Source organism: Nestor notabilis, unplaced genomic scaffold (assembly GCF_000696875.1).
Source record: "Nestor notabilis isolate BGI_N333 unplaced genomic scaffold, ASM69687v1 scaffold9056, whole genome shotgun sequence".
Taxonomy (NCBI): domain Eukaryota; kingdom Metazoa; phylum Chordata; class Aves; order Psittaciformes; family Psittacidae; genus Nestor; species Nestor notabilis.
In genome coordinates, this window is record NW_009932334.1 from 860 (window position 1) to 16851 (window position 15992).

The following is a 15992-nucleotide window of genomic DNA, read 5'->3' on the forward strand; positions in this document are numbered from 1 at the left end:
TTTCTGTGTTCATGTAATTGGGCATTAATTAAGAATCAGTAAATTCACTATCTCTAGTAAAAGGCATAAATATCTGTCCCCAAGGGTGCGTATTAATCTTTTATGGTACCCACCTCTTCTCCAGCTTTGTTTAAAACACACTTTTCTGTGTGGCTCTGCTCTTGCCTCTGAGCTTCTGTAGAGATGTGTACAGAGGAGATATCCATCTGTCTTCCCATAACTGGGGATACTATTGTTGTCCAAAGACCAAATTTGCATCTTTGAAGTCTTTTTATGTAGAATCAACTGGGTTTCTTCTGTAATCTGCTAACATCAGCGATGGGTGTCTCTGTTCCCTTCTCTCATTTCATAGGGTGGACAGTGTGGAGATGGATTACAAGTCCGCAACCTTACATGTGTAGTGCATGATGCATCTGTTTCTGCTACATCCAAACCAGTAGAAAATGCTTTATGTGGAGAACTGCCATTGAAGGAGAGTGTGCTGCAGTTACCATGCTCTTTGCCTTGCCCAGGTAAAGTCTCTGGAAAGCCATCGTGCATTTCTGCCTTTATAGCTGTCTTGATATGGAGATGCTTCCATAGCTCTGAGTAGTGTTAGCCCCAGTGGTAAGAATTTGTACTTAAGGTAAATCAGGTAAATGCTGATCAGGTAAATGTTCAGCCTGCTGTTTCTAGATCACCTGAAAAAGCCTTTGTTTTTTGAGAAAATGAGATTCCCTGTAAAGAGCAAATCTGAATATTGCATGCCAGTAAGCGATAAACTGTGGGTATTTTACTATTAAAGCTGTTGTGTGCTTGGATTCTCTTTATCCTTTAAAGCTGAGTCCTTTTGAAAACCTGTGATTTATTTTTTCAATGTGCAGGTGACTGCCACCTGACAGAGTGGTCAGAATGGAGCTCCTGCGAGCTCACCTGCATCAATGGCAGGAGCTTTGAGACAACAGGACACCAGGCTCGATCCAGGGCATTTATTATTCAGTCTCCTGAGAACCAGGAGGGCTGCTCTGGACAAGCAATGGAAACACGGCCTTGCTCAGGTAACATGGCCACAGTGCTGCTTCCTCTCACTAGAGTTTATTCTGGTTTTATTGCAAGATAAAGACTAACTGGTATTAATATTGCAGGAGGGAAGTGTTATGACTACCTGTGGAAAACCAGCCTATGGCGCGACAATGTACGCACAGTGTGGTGTCAGCGCTCAGATGGAATAAATGTCACAGGTACATCAACAAATTGTCATGCACGATTATGAATGAAAAGTGTCCATCCAGGTTCTTCTTCCTGCACACATCAGCTGCTCAGAGGGAAGTTGGACGTCCTTCCTAACGCCTCCAGACTTTCAGTTCAGATTTGCATGTAGGAAAGGCAGATGGGATCTCACCAGCTTTGCTGACAGGTCAACGCCACACATGTTACATGAGAGTGTTTGGGTCAGTTACCCCTACTGTTGGGTTGGTCGTGGGAAGAAACGAGTACATATATACTAAAAGGGCTGCCTGGGCTGGCTTGTGCAGCCGTTAGTGCAGCCTTCCTGTGACAGTGGAGAACAGAAGAGAATGCACCACATGGCAGGGAGCCCAGCTTCTATGCCTCTTCTTCTATTCAACACACAGGAATCTCAAATCACTCAAACTGTGAGATGCCTACTGCTGCCATGACCTACAAATTCTGCCTGCACAGGATGAAAAGGGAAACTCATGGTCAGCACTTTGAAGCTCCGTGAGAGACTGACAAAGACAGTAGAGCTTGCGCATCTGTAGGTTCTCTCTCAATATGCACAGGGTGAACGAAGACAGAGTAGAAGTGAAAATGCAGATGTTCTTACCTAGTTCTATTTATAATGACTAGTTAAGATAATAACAAAAGTTTTATGTGCAAAGGTTGCTGAGCAGTTAAGAACTCATTAGCATGTTTTTATTCCTATAGAAGCACAGACTTCCCCAAGTGAGGATGGGCAAAGGCGTTATGTGGATTATGTCTTCTTATGCAGATAAGACATTAATGAGGACACAGAAGATCTGCATCTAATTCCCAATTCTGTACCCAACTTCATATGTGGCCTGTGGCAAATTGCTTATATCTGTATATCTCTGTTCTCCATTAACAAGATGGGTATGATAATAATTCCCTGCCTTGTTAAGGCAAATTAATTAATGCAATGCCTACAGATATTATGCTAATGTGCTCAATAGCCTAGTATTTAACTATATAAAGTAAGCAAGCTACTGTGATCCAAGTCAAAAACATTTTAAAGCATGCCCTTGAAGTCACTCCGTATTTTCTTTTATAGGAGGGTGTGCTCTTCAGACAAAACCTGCAGAAGTTCGGTACTGCAGCCCAGCATGCACAAAACCATTCTCCTACTGCACACAGGTAACTGCTCCCTGCAGAATATGGTTGAGAAATTAACACTGCAAAATCTATTCAATTAGCCAATGTATGCATTCCAGGACCTAGAAAATATTTTAGTGTGTCCATGGTACCACCTCGAGGAAGTTGTGGGAATTTCAGTCTGAAAGGAAACCTGTTTATCTGCATAAACAAGTGATGGAGTATTTATGTGGTATTACGAGTTTGCTTTGTTTCTGTGGAGGGGCTTTGGAACCTCTTGGTTTAATTTTCATTGAATGCTATTGAACAGTCCTGTAGAAAATGGACTGTTTAAAACTTCTGTAGAAAAGGAGATAAAAGAGTATGTCCTCTCCTGCTCCTCCGTGGACACAGAAAGCCTTCATGAGTGTAGGGAGCATCATGATCCCACAATCTCCATACTATCTTCTAAAGCAGAACCTGGAAGTGACATTTTTGCTGAAAAGTTGAACATCTGCAACACTTGCTGAATTGTGGATCCACTGCCAATTCTTTTACTCTGAGCAAACACAAGACAAGAGATTGTGAATTTCTCTTCCTGCAGTACTGAAGTCCAGAGTAAAAACTTCCCAAAATGCCTTATACGTGTCAGTACTGTGATGGAGTATAAACCCAGAACACTTAAAGTAGCCAGGGGCAGCTGGGATTTAGCTATTTATGTTTTGAAAATAGCCTCCACAGCTCTCAGATTCAGCTCAGAAATTACGATTGAAACTACCTCATGGGCAACTGAATGTGGCTGAGAGGGTGGTCATGGGAGTGCTCGGAGCCTACAGGAACGTAAAAATAATAAGCAAGCATGAATTTATTGGCTGTAAAAACTCTTCAGACTTCACCATTTCACCAAAAAAGCTCGGGATCATGTCTTTCAACAAACGGGGGACATAATGGCAACAAAACTGATGTTAAAAGTTAACTTCTTATCACAGAGGTTGTAAATCAGTCACCTGTTTGGATCATAACTGAGGGTATCAGACTCTCAGACAGGCACTGTAATTATAAGAACATTAACAAAACAAAGGAAAAAAGGTCTAAAAAAGCTATTTAAAAGTAGAAGTCCAGAAAATTAATTATCTATTTAGCAAACCACAGACTTCTAAGAAATCTCTTGAGGAAACTGCTTAGGCTGACCCAGGGCAGTGGATATTTGGCCATAAGAAAGCAAGCTTCATTTCAGATAGCCCTGTTAGATAATGGAGTGGAAATACACTAGTATGGTTTGGGTCTGAAGTGGGATTGGTTTTTGTTCATCTCTTCTAATGCCCAGCAGGGTTAGTGGGAAATTTTTTACTGAGGATTTTGAATCAAGCCACAGATGCCTGTTAAGCCTGCTAGGATGAAAATTTTTGTATGTTGGGCTTCTCTGTAATTACCAACTCTTTTTCAACCAATTCCCCAAATATATTTTTGGGTTTTGAACTGAAGGGTTTACAAACACTAGTTCCTGGCTTGTTTGGTTTGGTGGTTAAATTGCATGTGCAGGATATACCTTGCATTTTTATTCATGGTATGCCTACAATTTGCACTGTTCTGTGAGACGATATTATTTGGTTTAATACTGAATTCTGTTTTATTGCCTAGAGAGGAGTCTGCGGTTGTGAGCGAGGATATACAGAAATAATGAGATCAAATGGTTTCCTGGATTACTGCATGAAGGTACCAGGTTTAGAAGATAAGAAAGCTGATGTTAAGACCATTGCTGGAAAAAATAAACCTGTCAACTCAAAAATGCATGACATTTTCAAAGGATGGTCTATTCAACCTTTTAATCCAGGTGAGAAACTTAAATATGAATGGAATAAATTGTCTTTACAACGTTTCTATAGAGGAAAGGTACAAGCTTTGTAGATCATAACATCAGAGATTGTGTCTGGGAACTGCAGAGCAACCTCCCAGTTTCTAATTCACATGCTGTCTTTCATTCGTTTGTGCCTATACAGAGTAATCACAATCTCTTGTGTTGAAAGATAGCAAAGACAGAATGAAGAAAAAATATTTTGCAAAAGTATTCTCATGTGTGATTTGGGGGGATGCTTAGAACTTTTATCTGATGATGTTTCTAGAAGTAATACGTTTGGACCAGGGAAGATATTGATCACTAGCACTTTAGAAGATTCAGAGCAGAGTACTTAAGATTTCATTACAGAAAACATTGGTTGCTTCTTGCCATATTTCCAAAGTGTGTGAAAAAAACAGGATAGAAATTGTAGAGTTTGAAGTGTTGAAGTTAAGACATTAAAAAAAACCAAAAAAACTGAACACAAGAAGCAGGCAAGCTGCTGTGCCCAAGGAGTGCATCACAGGTGGATCTCTGATTTCCACATCATAAAATGCTTCCCAGTTGGGACCATGTTCCAAATGTGCCCACACTGGTCCACAGGACTTGTGCTGTAGCTGTAATAGCTGATTACCGTTTTGAGGGGGTTTTTTTTCAAAATTGATTTATTCAAAATACATTTCTAGAATGCAAACAGGACTTTAGATTGAGGATGAAGGTGTCAGGCACATTGAGTTTTACTGAAACGCATTAGTTCTCCCCATATTCATAAACACTGGCAGTACAGTCTTCCCCCTCTTCTGTTACCTGACATTGCATTTGTTTCCTATTAGTTTGTAATGAACACAAGACTTCAGAAAACATGTAACGAACAGTTCTGTTACAGGATTCAGGGAGCCATAATTCTATCTGATATATGTGATCGCACTTTGAATGTTACATTTGCATATTTGATTTGCATAGAGTAATTAACCTTTGCATTGACAGTCTTCAAGCTCATAGAGCTTGGCCCAAAGCCTTTTCAAGTTGGCTGGATTTCGATCAAGCCCATCATCCTGAAGCCCATGCAGTTCACCAGCAGTTTGAGTAACAGATTTGGGGTTAATTGCCTTTTTGTCAGCTTCTGTGGCCCGCTGTAGGCTGTCTTACTTAGGTGTCACCTCTTCAGCTGGTACCTTTACAGGGTTAGAAAAAGGGAGAGAGGTGTAGGTGGATGCTGCAATCCTCTTTTTAAATCAGCATTTGAGGTTGCAGCTCTGAAAGCTTTTGGTGGGCTTGACCTCAGTGCAGCATCTGTGAGCCAGTTCTCCCCCAGGGACTGCAAGACAGAAAAAGGGACTAAGGAGCTTTTACAGAACATGGCATTATTTAATTTTAGGGCAGAAATGTTATAGAAGCAATATACGGGGAAGGAATAACCATGCTCCGTATGTGCTAAGTGTATCACCAACCCCATGGCATCATGCAGGTAACTCTTCAGTCTGTATCAAGGCTGGTGCTCTTCAAATCACTCCCCTTTGTCTAACTTCTTGACAAAATATGTAATTCCCTTAAATGGGCTCTCAGGCTTACTAGTCTGGGGGTTTGCAATAATTACTGCTAGCTGAGCCAGGAAACTGCTGTTACTTACCAGTTACACTCTTGTTAGCAGGCCTATGGTGAATGCTCCCTGCATGGATGGCTTTTATTGCCCTCCAGTACCATAGTCCTTGATATTCGTGTACGTCTAAGGACTTATATCTGTCAGTAAAAATATACATGCCTTTCTCCAGTGCATTTCTGATTTCCCTTCCTGTTTACAGTTTGGAACACAAATTTTATTATGATTTAATAAGGCTGCTGGTTTTGGTCTTTCAAATGCTCTGCTGGAGTGCACAGAAGTGATTTTGAATCAGGCTGCGTTTTTCCTTTCTTTACCACACTCTGGAAGGCCAGAGTTCAGATACAGAAACTTTTTTCAACTTGAGAGGCAATTTAAATAGGATTGTTTAAATTGGAGGATGGCATGGTCCAATGCTTTTATGTTGGGGATGGAGACTATAGCTGCCTTCATAGCAGGCATGGTGGGATGCCTATTTGTGGCTGTGACAGTTCCTTCACAGGACTGCTAAATGTTTCTCGGCCATCTCCAGTTGAGAGGTGGCAAATTGCATAGTCAGACTTAAGAAAAAAAAACACAACAAAACTACCCCAGACCCAACGAACGGAGCTCTTCTGGCATGGGGAATAAGCTGTAAGTGTTTTGAGGAGAAGAGAAAATCTGTGAGAGATACTCAGCGTTTCCACAAAGCCGGAAAGAAAAAAGAGAGAGAATGGGATCTGATTAAATATGTTTCCCTTTGAAAAAAATCATCATTCAAACATCAGATGTAAAACAGGCTCAGTGATTGTCCATGAAGTAACTCCCCACTCACATGACTGAATTTGAAATGGCCTCTGTCAAACCATGTCTGTGGGCACAACGCAGGTTCGTATTCCTGCCTCCAGTATGTATTAACAGCTCTGTTGATGTGAATCAGCTCAGATTACTGCTGCATGGAAAAAATACCATTGCTTCTCCCCGCAAGGAAAGCCGTACAGCCAGAATGGAGCAAGAAGCAGAAATACTGATCTTATAAAATTTATTAGTATTAATGCAAAGCTTGTAATTAAGGACATGTCCAAATACCGTTTTGAGACTTTCTATCAGAAGGAAATGTTTCAACACACTCAAATTCACGTGCATGTGGAGATGTTCCTGCAAGGGTCACAGAGCGATCCCACTGTCATTGCAGTCCAAACAGTCCTTTCGAGAGCATTATTTTGTCTTAAAGCCAATTATGTCTCTTGCTTCTCTGGCCTGACTAGAGAATTCTTGCACAACTTTATCCCTCTTACCAATACAAAGCATATTCTTGTTTTTTTTCTAAGCTGAATTTATTCCTATTTGTTACCCAAGCATTTTTCAGCTTGAAGTAGCTAGTTCACTTGTGCTTGCTGGTGTTTTTACCCCAACTGACCCCCAAGTATTTACAGAGAACAATCCCATCCTTTCTCATTCCTCTTTTCATTAGGATAAACCTATCAGGTGTCCCTGCCTTTCTGTCTGGGTCAGCTCAACATTGATCTGCCTTTGCCAGAACAGCCACTGAAGCTCCTGAGCAATGTACTGCGATTATCTCATGCCCCTGCTCCTTTCCACAGGGTTCTATTTCTTGTGCTGCACCAAAAGCCCAGATTGCCTGTAATGAACTGCAGGATCTCAGCCAGAGGAGAGATTATAAAATAATGCTGCTTTGGAAAACTGAGGCAAAGAGTTCATTTTCCGTTTTCATTGAGGAAAATCTATACTCGTTACCCAAGTTAAGATTTTGTCTTTAAAACAATTGATTTTTACAGGAATCTTTTTTTTTTTCTTATCAAAAACGTGGGGTTTATGGATTATTCCCAGCCAGTCCTTGCTTGTTTCCCGTCCATGATGCTACTAGTTTTGCTTGTGTGCTGTTCACTTAGGCTCCTAAGAATCTGTTTATTTTAGAATAAAGTTTTTTATTCTCCCTTTTTCTCCCTCTGTCATTTTTCCTCATCTTCCAACAGATGGTAAACTGAAGATGTGGGTATATGGAGTATCAGCTGGTGGGTTCCTCATCATAGTTTTCCTGATTTTTACATCCTACCTGATGTGGTGAGTGTGGCCTGTATTTTGTCCATAAATAAAAACTAGTTTGCTTTAATTTAAACAATCCAAAATATATCACAACATTCTGTGTTGCAGAGACTTAATCCTCAAGGCTTTATGAAAGCCTTGGATTATTTAACTGTCTTCATTTGGCCCCTATCTCAGAGTAATTTAAAACTCTCGAAATTGTAATGTTAACAGATGTAATTGTGAAGAAGCATGGTGGCCATGTAGACGAGGAATTCTTTTTGGTTATCAGTAGAGCCTTATATTTATTCAGACTTCTGCTGGGATTAGAAAGGGCTTTTTATTGTATTCTTAAAAAATAAAATAAAATAGATAAAGTAAAACTGAAAAAAGGCAAGGAGGCCGATTGGATCGAGGAGCTGGCTTCCGCTCAAGGAAGGACTAAATAGAATAGGGGCATTCAGTTGGAAAATTATGTTTGACGTGGGAATACAATAGAGATCTATGAAATCATGAATGGAGTAGAAAAGGGTGCTAGGGAATTTTTATTTCCCACAATATAAGAAGTAGGAGGCATCTGATGAAATGATCATTTAAAATAAACAAAAGATTTTATTTTTCACGCAGTGAATTATTACCTTTTGAGCTTACTGCTGCTGGGGACTGTGCATGCCAGGAAGATAAATGGATTCAAAGACGGCGTAACAGTTCACGGGAGATTGGGTCTCTTGGTGTTAATTGTGGTTTTCTGGATGTACGCTCTAGCTCAGGAAATCCCTAAATAGGTTTTTGCAGTGAATACATCAGGTGGAAACATGTCCTGTGTCTAAAGCTGCTGTTACCAGCCACTGTTAGAGATAGGGTACTGGATGTATCAAAGCTCTGCTCTACATCAGTGCATCAGTACATAAAGTGGTTGGCTTTACTGGCGGGGGAGATGTCTGCCCTCCTTTAAAGCAGCCATCACCCTGGGCAGTGGTGGTAGACCTGGCTTGACAGAGCTAGTGTTGTGCTATATGGTTTCAGTATTTGGAAAGGCACTGCCATTGATGCATCTTGGAGGATAAGAAGGGAGTGGTGGCTAGCATCCATGTGTCCTGCAGTGCCAATAGCTGTCCCTGAAGACCATGGAGCTGGTCTGGGCTTTACTAACATTAATGGTGTAAGCTGTCGCAACCCCTGTCAGATCAGGGCAGGCAAACAAAGTGTCACAACCGTGGCCTGTCAGCACTACTGCCCTCTTTAATCCAGTATCTATTTATTCTCTCTCACTCTCTTGGTCCTTCTCTCAGTCTCTTTCTTCAGTTAAAAGCTTAAATAACAGTGTTTGAATTCTACTTAGGAGTTGCAACTTCCTTATTTTCCAAGCCATGTAGCTACCATTTCTCTGTGGTTTCACAGTGGAGCACACAGAGGATTTTTTAAATTACATTACGTAGTTCTCCATCACTTGAAGGCTGGTGAGGAAGTGTATTTCTCAATAATAATTATTGTTGCTCCAATACCATGACAAAGAAAAATGAGAATATCCCACTCCTAGACAGTTCATGTTTCAATTTTTCTGTGAGGTGTTCCTTGTTTTGTCAGCTCTGAGAAGACATGGGAAACAAATATGCTTTATTTCCTCTCCAGATGAAGAGCACAGTTGGCTGCCTGTTTTCAGCAGGCTGTGTGTTCATACTACACACGTAATAGCACAAAAGCAGATCCATGTGGCTTTTTTGGAAGTAGTTACTGTACTGCAAGATGCAATAACCAGCATGGGAAGTTGATTTTTTGATAAAGTTTGGGTTTTAATGATGTTTCTGAGCTTATTACAGTTTATAATTTTGTCTCCTGAAATATTTTTCTTGCAGCAAAAAAACAAAGCAGCATCAAAGCACTCCTCCGCAGCAGAAGCCTCTAACCTTAGCTTATGATGGAGACATTGATATGTAACATAAAAAAGAAATCCAAATGTAGACATCAACTGCCTTAACTGCTTTCTTTTTTGGAACTCTCTGACTTCTCAGTTTTTTGAGGAATCTCCTGATGTGTAATATACTGGGCAGAACAGAAGTATTGCAAGCTTAGAATTTTGCCACCTCTTTATTAAAAATAATGGAGTCAAAGACTTGGATCTTGTGAAACTTTTCTGAAGAGACCAGAACATACATCTCTTCCTGTTGAGCAATGGAAATAAAAAAAGAGGAGCATCTACAGACATCAAAAGGAATTAGTACAACAAAAAAAAAAGGCATGACAATCCTGAGGAAAATGTGACATTTACTGTAAATGACAAGTTTGACACAGCATCATTATGCACTATATTAGTGCAGGGTTCTTTATTCTTCACATATTTCAACAATGAGTTTTCTAGTGTTTACATTTCGTTTAAAGACTTTAGAACTGGATCACATATTTTGAGAAACACAAGGAAGAATGAGTTGAAGTGTCTGAAGTTACCAGATTTTTTAAAGTTTCTTCCTTCTTATCCTGTTTTCTAGTCTGGAATATGATTTAGCTTCATTTCCACCTACAGAACAGAATAAGGATTGTTGTGAAAAAAGCATAGGTGGTTTCTTAACCAAGAATATTTTTTAAAGAGTTGAGTAGATAGGTGTTTGATGAATGGCTAGAGGATTTGATTGTTTAAAAAGTATTTTAAATTAAATTAAACCATATAGATACATTATGGCCAGTTTAAATTGCTATTCAGTTTAATTAATACAAACTCTGCTTTTATATTTAAATTTTCTTATCTGAAATATTTATAAATTCTTTTTTTGAATTTAATTACCTGACCTCATTTAATATACATCAAACACAAATACAGTTTGTAGAAGGTCTTGCTTTTTTAAATGTTTCATAACCACTGAGAAGTTACCTGTCTTAAACATCTGGGAACATTTGAAGAGGGTAAGTGTTTATAGTAGTGTGTGTTGCAAGTAAGAAAGTGCCATCTTGTGGTATTGACTTGTATTTATAAGCAAATAAAGTGCTAAAGAGTGAGAAAATTGCTTCTGGTATGTTGAATTAAATGTGTGTAAACAACACTCAGTCTTTTACTGTGTCTGAGATTAGACTTGGATTTCAAACAATTCTGGCATATTTTGTGCTGTAGTGATTAGTGAAAGAAACATTGTAGACAAGTACAAGTCAAGAGAATAATTGCAGATCTGGAGAATGCTTGGTCTTATTTTTAGCTCGGTGGTGCTGCTTATTTCAATAATCAGAGAGAAGAGAATAGAAAAAAAAGAACTGTTACCAGCGTAGCACCTATTCGGTCCATCTCAATCTGCAGTTGCTTGAGTGGATCATCACAATAGAAGACATGACTAGGGTAGAAGGCAATGCCCGTCCTTTTATGTTGCCATTCACAGCTTTGTAAAGTGATTTGATTATTACAGTTTCATTGAAAAAATGATGGAGTTGTAGATAGATTTCCCTTCCCAGGTCAGGATCCACCCATCCAGCATTTCGTTCATGGCAGATGATATTGTGTCATCAAAGCAAGGTCGGGAATGCATATTCCTCTTCTCGCATTAAAAAAAAAAAGATGAATGGAATTGCAAACGAAAATCATCTTATTTAATTATGGCCTTGAAGATGTTCTGCTGACCCTACTTTCTACCTTAGAGCTATAACTATTTATAGTAAGAAGGAAGATCTGGTGTTGCCCAGTAACATCGGGGGACTAAATAAATTTTTAACAGTGATCTGTACTGAACATTTGAGTAATATGTATAGTGTAAGAGTTACATGGGGAGTAATAATCTAGTGCTATTAGGAAGAGTACTGCCATATCATAATATATTTTGTCTGCAGTGTGCAATGTGAGCAGAATGGTACTCTGGATAATGAAGGCATACACTCAATTAAGTATGTTGTTCAAATGGCATTGGAATGGGAAAGTTGGTGTAATAATAACAAAAAATGGCTGCTGCAACATGTGGTCATTGCCCTCAGCATCAAGGTAAATTACAGCCCAAATCCATGATGTCCAGCACAGGAGGTATGGGTTGTGTGGTTAACTGCTTGGGGGAGGCAAGGAGCTCCAAGTACAACACCGCAAAGTGTGGTGAGCAGGTGGATGTGGGGTTGTGCTTCAGTTTGGCAGTCTTCATGCAGTCTATGTCCCAGCTCGTGCTATAGCACCTTCTGGCCAAAGCACCACGGGGGTCTCCAGAGGGACTGGCTGTATTTCATGCTGGGGCTGGGCACTGCTTGTGGAGCTGCTGGCTTTGCAGGGTGGTGTTGCACAGGGCTAAGGGACGTCTGCTACAGAGCTCTTGCACTTCAGTGATGTCCTTTATCGAATGAGTAAACCTGTTCGGCTTTGTAAAATAAAATAAAATAAAACGAAGGGAAGGCTCATGAGGCTGCTGCTTGAGACAGCCGCTGCTTAGCTTGTGCTTGTATTCGTGTGTAGAAAAAGAGCCTAATTTTGTAGTTTCTTTGCTTAAGTGCACTTACATTCATGGCCAGTTTCATCAGGAAATGAAGAAGATATTATCTTTGGGGAAAAAAAAAATCATTTGAGTACTTCTATTTTCAATTAGTCCTGGTAAGTATGAAATTACTATTTGCTGCTAACATGGCATGGATGATTTCCTGAAAGATTTACGATAGAATCATAGAATGGTTTGGGTTGGAAGGGACCTTAAAGCTCATCTAGTTCCAACCCCTCTGCCATGGGCAGGGACACCCTCCAGTAGACCAGGTTGCTCAAAGCCCCATCCAACCTGGCCTTGAACACTCCCAGGGATGGGGCAGCCACAGCTTCTCTGGGCAGCCTGTGCCAGTGCCTCACCACATTCACAATAAAGAACTTCTTCCTTATATCTAATCCAAATCTCCCCTCCCTCTGTTTAAAGCCATTTTCCATTATCCTATTCCTACCGGCTGTTGTAAAAAGTCCCTCTCCAGATTTCTTGTTGGCCCCTTTAGGTATTGGAAGGCTTCTCTGAGGTCTCCCTGGAACTTTCACCTCTCCAGGCTGAACAACCCCAACTCTCTCAGACTGTCTTCATAGGAGAGGTGCTCCAGCCCTCTGATTATGTTTTTTTGAAATACATAACTTAATTTGCATTTATTAATGGAAGGCAAAATGTAGTTTAAATATAATTTTGGGGTTTGTTTTCAATTGGGAGGTAGTAATGCAGAAAGAAAATTATCTAACTCAGGATCTTTTGAAAGATGGACCACGATACCTTAATGTATTAATGTGCCTCAGGACAGATTATGGTTCTGTCTGGTTTAAAATGTAATTTAAATGAATTAACTTCCACATCTTGCAGCTGTGACATGTGCCTGTCCTGGACAGGAGCTTGATTTATGTTATCTTTATGAAGATGTATCTGTGCTCATACTATTAAGCACCATCAATATGCATGTGTTACTGGATTCTTGGAGCCACGACCTGACAGGTGACTCTGTTACTGTCATTTATCTGCTGACATGACTTGTGCCACTGGCCATGCTGTTAAGCTGTTGTGATGTGACATGACCTGACTTGTAACGCTCGCAGTGGGTCATGCCTTCTGTTTCTGTCAAACATGGAAGATAAAGGAAGTTGCATGTAATTCCTCCTGGTCTTGCTGCATCTGCAGAGAAAGGAATCTCTCTAGGTTGAGGCAGTCACCCTTGCCTGGTGCAGCTGCATGGATGGGGATGTGATGTGTTAAGGGATTGTTACTGGTTGAGGAAGTTGCACAGCTCTGAGGTTGCCTTAAAGAAGTCTGTCTGACCCCTCAGGATAACTAGGACTAGAAACAGGAGTGTAAAAACCTGAGGAATTCACCTGAACTACCATTAAATAAATGGAATCGTGCAGAGTAATTTCATGTTTCTACCTGGTAGAACAAAATGAAAGGAGAGTCTTGCTGTGAAGTCTGATAGCACAGGACCCCACTGTCCCTTGAAATGCGTTATTATTTGGCCACGCTTTGTGATTTGGTTACATTTACATTTGGGGAGAAAAGACTAGATTTAAATGAATACTTATAACGGTAATCATGGCTTTCTGCATGAATCTTTAATGTATAACCTTGTCCTCCAATCAAATATAGTTTATTCTTAATTTAAATGTAAACATATGGTAAAATTATCACATATGAAATGTCTGAGAGAAGAATCCAGAAACCCCATATTTGCATCTGTTGGTAATTATGCTTATTTACTTTGATTACATGCTTTGTTACAATAGCATGTAGAATGGACTCTAGGTGGATACATGGGTTAAAGCAATTTATGGGATTTATCCTGTCTATGAAGAGATGTTTTGATGGAATGAAAAATCAGATTCAATTTCCTCTGATAAGGAAGAATATTAACTTTCTCCTCTGCTTTATGAAAGTTCACCTGCATGTTACGAATATTGTGGTTGTTACATGCCAATATGACATTTGGAAAAAAACTGTCTTCAAACATAATAACAGTGAAGAATCTTTCAACAGTACATGGATGAAGTGGAGCACCAAGCATTAATTTTACAGATGAAGAAGATGGCAGGTTTCTTTTTTGGATGCAGTCTGGCTTCTACCCCATGTAGCTTCGAGTACCTTTTCTTGCAAAAGTATCTGAGCACATGAATGCAGCCCAGAAATGGTGTTTCTAGGCTGCTGCTATTGGCCAATAATCACAGCACTGTGCAGCAGTAGGATTAGGCCACGGAGCAATGTGACATTTCCTCTCTTCATTGCAACTAGCCTTTGGTAACAATGTTCTGAAACTCAGGGTTAGCAGAAATTACTGTAGTTGGTGTCACTCATCTGACACTGCTGTAGCATCAATCAAAACTGTATGTGGAGATGGCAAAGGAGGGATTATCTGATCCAAAGTCAGTAAATGATACGAATTGATTTCACTTAGACATGAGAAGATCATTTGGCGGTTATTACCTGTTGCTTCCTTGATGTTTTCCTACCTTCAATGTCCTTTACAAATATGAATTCATCAATCCTGAAACACTTAATGTGGCAAATCAAGTGATTTATCTACACAATCTGGTTTTACCGTCTACATTTCTACATTGCTAGTCAATTTAGTTCAGTGATTGGATTAGAGAAGAACATCCCGTCAATTGATGGGTCAGACCAGTGAAAGGTGCAAGCATACCATGAGAACTGTGGTCTGTGGCTGCTTTTCTGCAGCAGAAAGGTTAAGCGTCTTGGCTTGTGTGCACAATTGTATCCGAATTTATTAAAGTGGTATAGTTGGAGCCTGCCTGAGGATGGAAATCCAGGATTGTTTCAGTGATAAGGTGCAACAGGGATTTAATCCATCATCTTCCTTGCTTTGAGAAAAAACAATGCTGAAAATCCACGGTCACAGGCGATATCAGTTTTTTTCCTATTTGTAGTGGACGTTTTAAGTCTTTTCCTCTGATGAAACAAAAGCTTTGTCCTCAGATAAGCAATCCAAAGCAGGACTTTCGGTAAGAGATCTCTCTATGACAGAAGGGTTTGTTCTTCCAACATACACAATGTAGAACTTCTGGAGATTGTAGCCCAGCTGAAGCACCAGTGAACTGTTTGCTTTGAGAGGTGTAAGAAGGGCATTTGCTGAAACTCAGACAGTATGTCTGAGCCATCTCTCCCACTGACAGACATGCTGAGGGACTGCCAGGAAACCTCACAGCAGAGACAGGTCATACCAGAGCAACTTACAGTTATCTGTTGTTTTCTCTAATGGCCCTACACTACTTTTTTAACTGGACAAAACACTTCATCTTCTAGTGTCTGACAATCCTGGAGCGGAGAAAATGGGGGGTTATATCTCAATCGCAGTGTAGCTCTGGTTTCTAATGCAAGAGACTGTGAATGATAGGCTCAGGAGAGGAGCATCAGAGACATACGCCTGTATAAGCTCTACCCCATGACTGACAGCTGTACTCTGTGGTGGCAGTGATGACATTCTGGCAGGTTTCTCATTGCTTGGAAGCATCAGGAGATTGCTACTTCTTCTCCAGTAGAGGCTGGTGGAAAATATCACCTCATATACTGAATGCAGTGAGCTGATTGAGCCTGTTAAAAACTGAATTGAGATGATAGCTGTAATGCAGATGTGTCACATCACAGTTGCCTTGTCCTCGGTTCTGTTGTATGATATGGCAGATCCACAGCAATTATTTTTAAATGCCGTCTCTATTACTGGAGAGCAGTAACTTGAAATATTTACTATTTTATTTGCTTCATGCCAAGCAAGATTTCAGTCTATTTGTCATTAAAACCACTGTCC

At 40.1% G+C, this 15992-nt stretch overlaps 1 protein-coding gene across 1 annotated transcript; it reads left to right on the top strand.

The window, feature by feature from the left end:
* Nucleotides 1-352: 352 nt before the first annotated feature.
* LOC104407143 (thrombospondin type-1 domain-containing protein 7B-like) lies at nt 353-10308 on the top strand (the record flags this gene model as incomplete). Its single annotated transcript, XM_010016334.1, has 7 exons — nt 353-512; nt 864-1037; nt 1125-1220; nt 2291-2373; nt 3952-4144; nt 7724-7811; nt 9629-10308. Coding segments are annotated over 7 exons (876 nt in total), but the record flags the coding sequence as incomplete, so codon positions are not given.
* Nucleotides 10309-15992: the final 5684 nt, after the last annotated feature.